The sequence below is a fragment of the Camarhynchus parvulus genome, chromosome 1A, assembly GCF_901933205.1.
Source record: "Camarhynchus parvulus chromosome 1A, STF_HiC, whole genome shotgun sequence".
NCBI classification, from domain to species: domain Eukaryota; kingdom Metazoa; phylum Chordata; class Aves; order Passeriformes; family Thraupidae; genus Camarhynchus; species Camarhynchus parvulus.
This window is the reverse complement of record NC_044586.1, coordinates 9,420,312-9,434,255: the sequence shown is the minus strand read 5'-3', so window position 1 is coordinate 9,434,255 and position 13,944 is coordinate 9,420,312. Positions and strand designations below refer to the sequence as shown.

The 13,944-nt window shown below is 46.8% G+C and overlaps 1 protein-coding gene across 1 annotated transcript in view; it reads right to left on the bottom strand.

The window, feature by feature from the left end:
* PAH (phenylalanine hydroxylase) overlaps positions 1-5,400 on the bottom strand; it is a 34,806-nt gene extending 29,406 nt beyond the window's left edge. Inside the window, exons 1-2 of the mRNA XM_030959734.1 lie at positions 5,277-5,400; positions 1,131-1,238 (exon numbers count right to left, since the gene is read on the bottom strand). Coding sequence (XP_030815594.1) covers positions 1,131-1,238; positions 5,277-5,318 — 150 coding nt within the window. The 5' untranslated portion in view covers positions 5,319-5,400. The remainder of the gene's footprint in view (positions 1-1,130; positions 1,239-5,276) is intronic.
* Positions 5,401-13,944: the final 8,544 nt, after the last annotated feature.

Here is a 13,944-nt window from a genome sequence, read left to right as displayed (position 1 = left end):
TTAGAGATGACAGCAATTTATTTAGTAGACATCAATGCATTTATTAAGAGAATATCAACAGTCTCATTAATTCATTTACAGACATGCACATCACTGACATACGGACATTTTGCAGGATTTTACTAGTGAATTCACTGATTTAGACTTGCTCTTCTGTTGTTGGTGAATTTCCTTTTATCCTAATGAATCAAATATGTCCTAAAACTCATTATTATTTTTCTTTTGTACCCATAACACACAACTTCTCCTTTCCTAGTAAATTCAATTTATGAACGGAAAATATGCAGGCCACAACTTCTTAGAGTGTTCTAAAGAAATTGCTGTTTTCAGGCACAACTATTACATAAAAAAAAAAAAAAAAAAAAGCCACAGAACCAATATAAAAGTGTATTTACTCGGGAGCACAGAGTACACAGCTCAGTGTGTTGCAACACAACCATCCTAAACCACAAGGATTTTGTGCTTTTCAAACAACATTCATGACATCTGGGAAATATTTCTGCAAGAATAAATAAGCACACAATGTCCTGAAAGGTAAATGGCTCCTTATTTCCCCAAAAATTTTCCAAATCACTCAGCCTAAGTTACTGAGTCCCTTTGGTGTGAAAAAAAGTGCTGTCATTTTTATGCTGTTCTGTAGGCACCCTCTACCCACTCTGCTAAAGTACTGCAGGTGGGAGATGGTAGAATAATTTATATCAGATTTTTTTGGGTGGACAAGAGCGAAGAGCTGCCTCAAGCAGAAACACCTTGTGCAATGTGCATTGTGAGTCACATGGCTCACATGCAGGTTATATTTGCCTTACAAGTTATAAGGCAAATTATTTGGTTATAAGTCAATCTTAGGTCACAGCCCAACTCACCTGTACCTTTACTACAGCAGTTATGATTAAATATTTCCCTTTTAAGTGGAAAAAATGCATTTTTCCCACCCTCATGTGGGGTAGAGGTTTTCATTTAAAAAAAGCTACTTCTGCCCCAAGACTTAAAGGGATTTTAAACCCCCAAAAGAAATGGAGGCTGCTTTCCCCTGTAATAGCAATGAAATAGAATCACAAACACAACCTCCAAGACCCTGAGAAAGTGTGGCTGCTAGACAAAATTGCAAAGACCTGAAGGAAAATATTTACCTCAAACGTGCGCAGGACTTTAGCCAATGCCCCGACTTCTTCTTTCAGAGAGAAAATCAAAGAAATCACACCATTTTTACTGGGGGAGTCTTCAATGTAGCTAGATTCCTGAAAGGAAAGAAAAAATTCACAAACAAAAATGACTACCATTCACCCTAGGAGTCCATTTTGCCTTTCTCCATGTCCCTTTTTGCACAGCACCAGCGATGTAAAGAAAGGTATAAAACAGTTCTGGGGCTGCTCTGATTTATGATGGCAGAGACACAAATCCCTTCTCTCCAACTAGAGCCCTTGTGAGAGCAAGGTAGTCAAAAAGGACATGCAAATAAACCTAACACCATCCTGCCACACCTCACCCCTCAGGGATGACTGGAAACATTTCTGCACTTTGGTTTCAGCTCCAGTCCAAAGTCCTTCCCTCAAGCTTCCTTTTCCTCAGCACTCAGGGTTAAGCAGAGAAATGTGGGTGAGCTCTGTGCAGAGATGCAGATCTGTGCTTCCCTTCAGTTCTGCTTGTACCTTCCAGGTATCCCCAGGAGAGAGTTAGTATTCACAGGAAGGATATGGAAGGTGATTTTAAAACAAAATAACAACATCAAGCAAAGAAAAGAAAAATAAAAAAGAAAAATGTTGGAGCAAACTTTTAGATCTTCCCTAAATCCCACAATGAGTAAAGACTCAGGGCAAGATGTGTTTTAATTTATGTTTGTTCCCATTCTCTCATTGATTTTCTGCTCTGCAAATTCCGAAAGGCAATTTTCTGTACTCTCAAAGGTTTATTTTCATTATTTTCACAGTTCTCATTACTAGAATGTCTTTGCATGTCTCTACATGTGTTTCTTTTCACAAAAGCCCTGTTAAGAAGGGAAGAGCTGTTTCACCACTTCTGAAAGAGGAAGCTGAGCCCTGGAGTGGAGGCAGGTCTTGAGAGCTGGGTACTTGGCATGGCAGGTAAATGCCTGCTGAGATTTCAATCACCTAATTTTTCTGATAGTAGAGTTAATTTGATGTGCAACCATCACAAACTTTTGGAGACCACATTAATATCTTATTTGTGTGTTTATTTCATTTTTCCTAACATCTACTGGCCTTGGACAAATTGCCTGTGGTTGTTATTTCAAAGATCACACCAGATATCTGCAACACAGAGGAGTCCTGGTGCAACAAGACCTGGGCTAAAGCTTGATTCAAGGTACCCATTTAAATATTACTTATAAATATCTGTATTTTTGGGCAGAGCTTGCTCTCATTGTGGTTATTGCTCAATTGAACATATAAATCAGAGTAAAAAGAGTCCCAGTTCCCAAATATTGTCCTCAGCAAAGACAGCCTTTGTAGAAGACAAATTAACAATCAAAGCCAGCTGCCCTGAAGCCATGAAGCTCTTGGTGGGCCTACATTTCCTGAGGCAGAGCTATGAAGAGCTGCCTTCTTTTGTAAAGTAAATAATTCTTCAAGTCATCTCCAAGGCTGCCTCCAAGCTTGCTGCTAACAGACTGGCCACACATTTTTCCATATGGCTTTTTTTTCCAGAGCCTGCAAAGGTTTTCTAAATGTCTTCCAGCTTTATGAGGGACCTCTAGTGCAAACGGTAGGAGAAGTGCTGCACCAGAAGGAAGATTGCCACCTGTTCAGCTGTGACACTTCCTGCAGCATCTCTGTGTCTCCTGAGTCCCCATGCAGCCAGGAGTCAGCCCAGCTCTTACATGGGGAGGACCAAGAGGAAAAGCAGCTGGAAGTGATGTGTCAGCTGGCTAATGAAACCCATTTACACCTCAAGCAACCACAAGGGAAAACGATGACAGGAGTCTGGCAAAAGCCAAAACAAATGTCTGTAGTACTGAAATTCTATGGTAGTGTGACCAAAACTGTCATCTCAAATACTCTCCATGCATTGCTTTTTCCTTCTGTTTTCACCCACCACAGCCAAAACTGATCTCAAGGACAGAACTGGCTCCACCATTGTCTGTCCAATGGGTCGAGATTTTGGTTTTCGCTGTCTGCAATGAAACTGCTTTAAAAGACATCAGTTATATATTTAAAATATTCTTGCCAAGTTATGCTGTGAGAACCAACTTATATGATAGATTGACTTGAATGTGTGTGACAAATAAAGAATGCATGATTTGCATACTTGCAGGGGATGTAATGCAAAGTTGAAGTCCGGCAAGGCAATCCTGATGATAATAATTGATCTCTTTGTGCAATGAGATTAGACAAAAAAGCCTTAAAAAACCTTTCCAAACTCATTGGTCACTAGCTTTGATTTGTTGAGATCAGCTGCTTTCAATCTGTCCTCAGCCATTTTCCCAATCTTGTAAGTTGATTTATACTGGTGCTTAAGAGAAAGATACATTGCAGTAGGGAGCAGGCACTAATGCTGCAAACAGCCTCATACTCGCTTAACTTCTTGCACATCTGCATATGCACTCAGCTCCCTGGAAGGTCTTTTAACAAGCATCAGCCCACGCCTGAGCCTGTCACAGAGGTGACATCTTTAATTGCAAAGTGGGGGAAAGACTAAAATAATTGTTTTCCTGGTACTCAGTTCTTATCAAGATATCTGGAGGCAGCCTGCATCAATACACGCTGCAGATAATAAACCTCAACACGTGCATTGGAGGTGATAGCAGCAAAAACAGAGGCACTCACGTTATTGTTGAGCTTTTTGTAGTACTTATGCATAGCTCAAACTATTGATCAGTTTTTAGATTCACATTTTGGACTTTAACTTTTAATCCCTGGACATACATGAAGGAATTGCAGCTTTGGGGTAGTTCTACTGTTTTGTCACTATTGTGATTATGATTCAGAGTCAAAGAAACAAGTTTATTGTGTTGAAATATTGTCTCTGTGATATGTATATGTGATTTATAGTGTGCATAAATTCAGCTCTAATTTTCTTCCAGCTCTGTTTCTTTTCCAGAAAATAAAATGAGAACCAGTTGAAGAGCATGAACAACCATTTCTGGACCTAAGACAATCTCAAACAAAGTGTTATGTAGATACAAGGATAGGTTTACCTGAGCACAAACCTGCATTTTTAGTTAGCCACATTGCACATAGATTGGTATTGCCATTCTGACACAGGTGGCAACATTGGAGGTCAATAACACAATCCCATGAGCCTTCTAATCCATTGCTGAGACATTTAGCTAAAGCCCTTCAGAGTGAATTCCAACACTGGTAAAGCCAGAGAAAGTTTTTCTTGCAATTTCAGGGATATAAAATTTTCACCTCACTGCTGTAAAGTTCAAATTTACTAGATATGCAAAATATTTCAAATTAAAAGATTTCCAAGTTACTTGTGAAAATGGAATTAGTTTCCAAGTCAGATTTCTTAAGGCACTTAAATGCTCATCATGGCAGATATCATTGGAACCAAGCAATTACACAACTTGGATAAGAAGTAAGGTGAGACTCTAGAGAAATAGTGTAAGAGTTCAGCCTCAGCACACAAAGAAGTAGAAATAGAGGCTTCCTTGGCATCTCTGCTCTTATAAGAAATAGAAGCCCTTTTTGCACATCTGATGCAGCTTGTCTCTGGCTTCAGCAGCTTGCATAGGACAGATAAGTGCAGAATTTTGTCCTAATAATTAACCATGCTGGCCTCAGGTTACATCACTTGCTCCTGCAGTAACATCAGTGCCTGTATTTAAAAGGCATGAACTTCAGGTCTTTCCTGTATTTCCCAAAGCAAAGAGTTCAAAGTCAGTCAGTCAGTAAACATTAAAAAAGAGGACAAGAGAGCCTCAAATTTAACAAAAAGCTACGCCAGAAGAGCACATAATTTCATCTGTTTTCCTTTAACAAAAGAAGACAGCTTTTTTTCATCACACACATTTAAGACCTCCTATAATCTTCTGGTCTTTTTTGATTCTTTGTCTTTTTGCCGTGTACACAAGGCTACTGTTGCAATGTTTGTTTGCATTCTCACTGCATTTTTGTGAGCACAATTAATAGGACACAAATACAGAGCTGCCAAAATTGCTCAGGTACTGCAAAGCATCAGGACAGGCCACCTTGATTCTTTCCCTCTGAGGTCATACTGCCTCTCAGAGAGGGAAAGACAAGCATAGGAGTGCAGGAGTGAGGCAGGACACTCCTCCACCTCTGCAAAAAGCAGGCACAGACCCCACCACTTACCTGGAAAGAGTCACCATTCATTTTGCAGTGCTGGGAGTCCATGTTGCAAAGGCAGCAATACCCACACAGGGAGGCCCCTCCACTACAGCAGGTGAAGCCTTCTGACTTAACTGCAGTGGCCAGAGATCTGTGCAAAGGTATTTAAAGTGGAGCAGCCAAGGCAAAACCATTCCCTTTCCCAGCTCCCTCCCCTGGACAGCGTGCCAAGGGGGCGTACACCCTGCACGCCCACCCCACCCACCGCTGGCACACCAAGCAGCCGCTGCAGCTCTCCAGCAGATTGTTTCTGGCTGCACCCAACGTGGAGGAGCAGCATGCTCTGAATTAACAGCCTTCCTCCTCCCGATCAACATCAGCTGTTTTCATTTTGTTCAAGGCAACACATGGTTTTCAGTTCAGCCTCCAGCCCATTCCTTCCCGCTGCAGCTGCGTGTTCAGTCTCAGGTGGGTTTCACCTGGGGGTCACTCCCCTTGGACAGATATCAGACATTCTCCAGGATTGCTCTTTGGATGTCAAATGTCAGGCACAGAAGGCTCTGGACAGATATCAGACATTCTCCAGGATGTGTTCTTTGGATGTCAAACATCAGGCACGGAAGGCTCTGGCAAGGCACAGCAGCTGAAGGATTTATCCTTTAGTGTAGGACCTCTGGGGCTGCTTCCAAAGAGCTCAGAGAGCAGGAGACACCACTCTGCTCACCAGACACCAGAGAGAGACACCCAGTATGGGGGAAACATGAGACAAGAGTTAGCAGCATGAACCTCACACTGGGATATGAGCCTGGGCATGGGGAAAGTGAAGAAGTTAACGGAAGAAAAGGAACAGGAAAGAGTAGATCAGAGCTCCAGGGCAGGAAAATGTAGAAGAACTGCAGATGATGTATGTGTGCTTGCATGTGGTGTCAGCCATGGAAAGTACAAGGGGAACAGGGTGGGACACAGAAATGATTTCAGGAAAGGTTAGTAAAGTACTGATATGAAAGAGCCCAGACTTGGCTTAATAAGAGTCACCAAAGGGGGTAAAGGAGACTGGAAAGCTGTAGCCCAATATCAGGGGACAGGTAAAAAAATGAAGGAGTTTGACAAGTATCTATCTTGCTATTTGGGAAAATTAAGTCTTACAAACTGTGCCAAGGCAGGTAACCTTGCTATATTTTCACGATGAAGACAAATTCTCTTTACAGTTATTTTCTCCTTGAAGGAAGCTCTACTACGCATAGCTGTGCAAACTCATATTGGTGAACACTAGAAAAGACTAGCTGTAAATTTTTCATACCTACAAAACTCAGCAGCCTTGCAGTGGGGAAACTGAGTGGAACCATTTTCATAGTTCTTACTGTGGAGTCAGAATCCATCCCACTGAAATTATCAATTAGGTAACATGCATCTGAAGTGACTCTGTGCTTTGGGAGCAAATACACACCTTTTTCAGAAGAGCTGCTTCTTTGTGCATCCTAAAACTGCCTGTAGGGTAGAAAGTTATTTCTGAAGTGATCAGCAAGCCTGTGGTATGGGCTGACAGGTCAAGATAGCCAAATGTGATGCACACTAAACACACTGGATCCTGGTCACATGGCAGTAGAATGGAGCAAGGAAAGGCAGAGCAGTGGGGGAAAGTATCCCCAATGATTGCCAGCAGTAGAAAACCTACTGAGTTTTTAACTACTCAGCCAGTAAATTCACTATGGTAGCCAGTATTTTGTGTCCTGTGTTTGTGCAGCACAAGGCACAGCCCTATCCATGATAGGGAGACTGAAGGCCACCTTGGGAAGAAATAACAATGAGATGAAGATGGCGACAACTCTGATTATAGCCCCTGCGCAGGACAAGACAGTCTTGTTTACCTTCCCCACACACCATGCCTTGCCACCTGGTGTATTTTTCAGTGAGATAAACTCTTCTCTGTTTGTGCCTTCCTCTTTCTTTCCTAACTCCTTCTCTTTTCCATGATCTTTAATCTCTCTTTTACTTCTTTATGGCTTTTACACGCTTTTGGTCTTCATTCCTTCCCTTTCTCCATCCCTTTTCTTACATGTGTCCTCTCTATTCAATGGTAATGGCAAGACAAAGTGAAATATCAAATACCTAAAATACTGCTCCTGCCAAATCTTTGTAATCATTTGTTTTGCCTCCTAGCTCCTGCTTTTTTGTATTTATTTTGCAAGATTATCTGTCACCTTTGTTGTTACACAATCATAATAATATCACCAGTGTATTACCAGCAGTTCACTGTTTGGTCAGTCTGCACTGTCAGAGGTTGCCTGGTGGCAGAAGGCACTGACTGAAGGAAACAAAGTTCCATCTTGCTAGGAGGAATTCCCAGTGTCTCCTGTTTTGGAGCAAAGTGGTGTGTGGGGCTGTGTGAGTATGTGTGTGCCCAGTGACGTTCCCCTTAGGAATATGCAGTTGCATCAGCATCTGTTACCTTGGGCCATTTGAGAGTTCAAACTGCTGGAGCTTCCCTGTCCTCTTTGAAGTACAACTTCAGTGTACCAAGCATGGGTTCATTCCCCTGCAGTGACACTGCCAGCCAGGTTTTCCCACTTGGGTTTCAAGCTTCCTCATGTGCCTGATTCCCTGGCCAGTGTGAGCAGCAGGGCTTTAGGTCTGTTAGTCCTGCTCTGGGCTTTTGCTGCAACACAGAGCATCCCCTCTCCTTTCAACAATATGCAGATATGTGCTGATGTCCCACCTTGCTTTTGCCTAAAAACACGTGTTCTCCCTCCAAAACACACTTTCTTTGGGTGCACACACACACATGCACTCACCACATGTGGTCCTTTCTGGCTGTGCTCTCAGCCACAGCTCACAGGGCTCTTTGCACTGAAGTTGGCAAGCTCCCCTGGCCGGCACAATGCGAGTTCAAGGGGCCACGGACTTTGGCTGCTTTTCAGGCTGCTCTTTGCCACCATTTGCAGAGCGGCGGCTTCCCTGGAGCTCTGAGTCTTTGTGTCTGGGCAAGGATGTCCTTTCCTGTGCCAGGACATCGGGCCTATCCTTGGCCCGCAGCTCCCTGCTTCCCTGCTGGTTCGGGATGTCCCAGTGCATGTGAGGGTGCAGTAAGCAGTGGAAGGGGAACTTTCTAAGCTGGTGGAAAAAATTCCCAGATGAGGATTCCACGAGTATCTTAGGTGGTTTGTGTGTGTGTGTGCATGGGAGGGGGGCATCCCCCTTATCAACACCGTGTATGCATTTACCTGAGATCTCAGAGGGCTGTAGCTCCCCCTTACACCCCAGACAAACAGCATTTCTTCGCACGTCCCTCAGGATCGTGCTGGCAAAGCCACCCAGCACTGCAGAGCCGGGCTCCCCGAGACCTCAAGGCTGCAGCCCGTCCCTCTCCACCCGGATTTCCCCGGTCCCTTCCCTCCGGGGCGCGGGTGGCCGGGAGGTGGCACTGTGTCCTCACGGCAGAGTGGGCTGGAGGCAGCGGGGACCCGGGACACCGGCAATCCCCGCTGCCTGCCCTCCCCGGGGATAGCGGGGGATCCGCTTCGCAGCCTGCGCAGGCATCACCCAAACCCTCTCCGACCCCTCCTGCCAGGGGACCACCACCGCTTCGGAGGAGCCGGGAACAACCCACCCACCCCCCACCCAAAATATTCAGCTCTCCAAAAAGTGGCGCTGGGGGTATGCGGGAGGGCAGCGCGGGGTGATTTATCCCCCGGGGCTCTGACAGACGCACAGCTCGTGGCCGCACAATGGGGCCACCCGGCAGAGCCGGCAGCGAAGGGCTCCGCTCCGCGGGCGCGGAGGGCAGGCGGGCAGCGGGCGGGACCCGCGGGAGCTGCGGAGCGGAGAGCGGGACGGGGCCGCGGAGGGAAAATCTGCTTCAACGGCTGGTTTGGGGTTTGGGGGTTTTGTTTGTTTGTCTGGGGTTTTTTTCCCCTGTGTTTTTTGTTTGGTTTTTTTTTTGTTGTTGTTGGGTTTTTTTGGGTTTTTTTTTTTGTGTGTGTGGGTTTTTTGGTTTTGTTTTGTTGTTTTTTTTTTTTTTGCAGCCCTATATGCAAACTGTCACTTCAGGTTAGCACAAGACCTGATGTAGCTCATTAGCATGAGCTGTATCTAATACGCTTAAAACCTCTAATTATTTATTATGCCCTAATTGGCAGCTCAAGAAATGTCTGCAAAATGATGAGTGTTCATCCCAAGACACCTTTCAAGGAGGATTCAGCAGTGTCCCTGGTCAAACGTAATTTTTAATTCTTCATTGAGGCACAGGCTTTATTCCTTTTGTAGACAATACAACCAAGAAAACTCAAACTTGCTACCCCGATAACCCATCTTCTCCACCCTGGGCAGGACAGTCAACAACTAATCAAGAATAAGGTTTCATGGTTAAGTTCTTATTTCCATAAAGGGATGCTTAGGAAGAGGCATTAAACTTTATCGACTATGCAAAAGTGCAAACACACCATCCTTAAAAATTACTCACCCAAGGGACCATCTTGCCTTTTCAGGAAAAAATCTCTTTCCTGACTTCTGAATGTAGCAAATGTTGAAAATTATATTCACATGGAAACTGCTTCAAAATAAGTTTAACTCTCTGGGGTTGACCCCCCCCACACTCCACTGAAAGTGCTTTTTCTTTTTCCCTCCAAGTCTGTATTATGTTTCTTCAGGCCGCACCAACTATTTATTTATCTTTATTCTTTCCCTCTTTCTTTTCATTCATTATTCTCTCTCCCTCTCTTTTTTCCCCCCCTTCCTTGTGTGTGTGGCTTCTCGGTCTGATCTGTAGCTTGTTACCACCCACTGCACGCTCTCTCCTGCAGCCGAGGTGTTTCTATACAAACTTCAGCGTCCAGTTGTCATATTAATTATTACACTGAGTAATGACTGAAATAGTCAAAATAAGGGGAGACTCAAGAGAGCTTTTTCTTGCTGCTCAAAGATTCAGCAAAGAAGCCTTGCAACAAAGCACTAATTGGTCCCCAGAAATACTCTGACAAGGCATGGAAGATAGGTTTCATAAAGCCCAGCAATTGTGAAGGGGGAAAAGATCCTTGAATAGACCCCACGCTTCTTTTCTAAACTCTCTTGCTGAGCAAAAAATGGACTGCTTCTTGAATACTGGACTGATCTTGAATGCTATACCCAGCAGAGAAAAAAATGCACCATTTATTGTAAGTTTTTTTTCCAGCTATTCATGTGTTCTATGTGGAGAATAAGCTGGTTTTGTTTACCATGAAAGACCTTTTACTTTATTTTCACTCTTGGGGGGGAAGCTGGAAAGGCGAGGGGGAGGGCGAGGGGAGGGAGAGAAACACATGTGCCCAAATCCAGACGAGCTGCCTACTGTAACAAAATGGAGTGTAACAAATCCTACAGAAGTCCCGAATGTATCGATTCTTTGAAGATCTATATAGATTAACGACTTTCGTTCTGCTTTTCCAAGACAGCATTTAATCATAACGTAAATGGCCTTTAAAAAAGAAAAGAAGTGGCAAAAAAAAAAAAAGCATACCGGAGCTGTATTTTTTTTTTTAAAAAAGGCAAGGACTTCAAAAGGCCTCATGAGTATGGCTACAATTTAGGCACACAAAAAAGTCACTAGAAAATAATGACAATTCGAGATTTAAAAATAAATAAACAAATAAATAAATAAAGACTGAAATAAAAGTGCCAGATGAAAAGGGCAAGAGCTATTTATCATTATATTAGAATTAAGAATTTCAAGGTGCAGATGCAGGACTGTGCATAGGAGTGGGTGGAGGCGGGGGACCTTGGGACAATATTTTTTATTTAGGAATCTGGTCCCTTACTCTGCACAGTGAGCACACAGAGGAGCTGGTGAGATTGGAATTACCCCAGACATAAGGGGTGAGTTCCTTCCCTGGTGGCAGTGGGAGGAAAGAGAAAAGGGAGGAAAAGGCTCTGCCCCCCTCATCCATGCCCCACACAAACACACACCATGACCCAAATGGGTACAGGGCCACAGAGGCACAATTACATGAGTTACACTTGGTGACCTCTGGGACTCGCAGTTTTTGCCTTTTTAAGAGCCCTCTGAGACTGGAGGAGAAGGGACCCAGAAACTCCAGTCTTATTCTGCCACTTCCAGGAAGAAGGGCAGGAATGTCCCTATGTGGTGTTTCTACACCAGTTCTGGAAGCAAGCTGATCCAGAAGAATTAGTCTTTTTAAATATACATATATATAGTTTACAGGGCTGCAATTCCTTTGATGTTTCTGTTAGCACTTCCCAAAGTCATAATGCAGAGCTGGTGATGCAACAACTGCTTCCAGTGCAGCCTGTTGTGACATCAGACAAGGGATGTTGAACAAACCATCCAAGAGACCTGGAACTGAAGGAGAGCTCCCCAAACAGGAAATACAAGCAAACATTTTATCCTGCTGAGGTCTGGCTGTCCTGCCCAAGAGTGGATAAAATAAGTTAAAACATTTCCTATGTGACGAGACAGTAGGCTAGAAGTCAGAAACTGGTCAGTGATCAGTGAAGAGGTCCCAAAATAAATACGACCACACAGAACTATTTAACATTTTTCATCACACATGCTGAAAAGCTGACATGTTTAACATGACACACCATTATAAGCTGACATGTTAAAAATTACTAGCTAGCAGGTGCACATTGAGGTTCTCCTGTGCTCTTTCTGCTTAGCACTTTTTTAACTCACACACACAGTCAGGGTCAAAGATCCAGTGGCAGATGAGAAGAACTGATTTCTACAGCTCCAGACTGCTGTAATTGAGTTTAACAACAGTACAGGGCTTACTTTTGCAGTCATTTCCACTGAAACCTTAACATCGACTGTGCAGGCCCCCTCCTTCCATGCTTTGGAGCTGGTGTGAGCACCAGGGATTAAAGCCACCTACCAGGGACTTCCTAAAGCCATAATATCACCATGGCATGGCTGTCATACCATGGCTCTGCTCTTTTTAGTGGGTTAGAGAGCACACACATCTGCGTAGAGTAGAAAGGTGCAGAGAGACGTGGAAATGAGACAGAGTAGAAGGTAGAAAATGTGCTAAAGATTTCAGGAATATGTGAAAGGCAGGAGGGCAGGGAGAGAATGCCAAGATCAGCATTCTCTGGTGCTGAACCTGGTCATGCCTCCCAGGCTGCCTACACCTCTGCAGCCCCACGGCTCAGTGTGACCCACAAAGCACACCAGCCTCAAACTCTCAGCACCTCAGTGCTGCTTTGCCTCATTTGCTCCTGAACCACAAGTGAGACTTCACCTGAGAGCAGTGATAATTTCTCCTGCACTGGCCAGGCCCATCCTGACTCCCAGTTACAAGCCAAAGCCATTGCCTGCTTGCAGAGCTGGTGCCCCACTTCCACATTCCACGGGAGGAGCAGGGGGTCAGTGGCTTCCCCGGGCTCAGCAAGCAGACCGTGTGGCCTGGGAAATGGGATCTGGCAGGGAAGGGTGCGCTGGCTCCACACCTGCCAGCTCTGCCCAGCACACCCTTACTTTATGAGGCAAACCTCCTCCCTTCCCATGCCGAACCGCCCGCACGGGACGTGCCCGGGAGAGGTTTGCTCTTTCCCTCCTGGCAGACTGACCCCGCGGTGATCAGCATTCCGGAGGGGTAATTCGAGGTGACTTCTCCGAGAAGCCTCTACCCTGCTCTGCTCTCAGCCGCCCTCCTCCCATCACCCGGCCGGGCTCACCCGCGGTTGTCGCTGGCTAATAGAGCCATCAGGCGGCCCGCGGGGCGTGTGCGGTGCCGGGCACACGCAGCTCCGGCCGCTGCAAGCGGGGGGGCACGGCAGCCCCCGGCGGTGGGGCCCGGACACTCGTGGCAGCGTTCGGTGAGCCAAGGGAGAGATACCAGGCTCCCGGTGCTCTCTCGGGACAAGGAGAAGCCGAGGTCCCGCACACGAAGTTTCCCTGAACGCGCCGTGTCCCGCAACGACAAGGGCGCTTCTCCTGCGGGCGCGCACCGCTTTGCCCGCCCACGCCACGGGACGGCTCCGTGCCTACACATCCCGCACCGCGGCTCTCCCCCTTCCAAACCCCGGCAGGTGCCGCTGAGGTGGCCCCAGCAGGGGATGCCCCGCACACCCTGGGGCTCCGCCGGGAGTCACCGGCTGCCTGTCCCTCAGCGCGATCCGCACCCCTCGGCGGGCGGGCAGGGCTCCCCCCCTTCCCTTCCCCTCACGCTTTCCCGCCCCCCCCCCGCGGCGCCCGCGCGCCGCCCCCGCCCCCGCCCCCGGCCCGCGCGCGCCCCGGCGCGGGTGTTTGCTCAGGGCCGGGAGCGCGGCACGCGCCGGGCGCACGCACTTGCGACAACAAACCCGCGAGCGGCGGGGGCGGCGCGCGGGGCGGGGGAGCGGCGCGCGGGGGGCGGGGGGGGGGCCGCGCGGCCGCCAGCGCGTGTGCGGCGGGGGGGCGCGGGGGCTCCTGTGTGTCTGTCTGTCTGTCTGTCTGTCTATGTGTATGTGTGTCTGTCTGTGTGTGTGTGCGTCCCGCGCTGAAAAGGCGACAGCGCTCCGCGCATCGCGGCCGGCAAAGCCGGGGAGCGTGGAAGGCGCAAGGTGCAGGGTGTGCGTGTGTGTGTGTGTGTGTGTGTGTGAGCGCGGGGGGCGGCGGGGGGAGGCTTGTCTCTGTGTGTGTGTGTGCGTGTGTGTGTGTGTGTGTGTGTGTAGGAGAAAGGGGGCGAGCCCCGTCCGCCCCTTATAAGAGACACAATCCTCA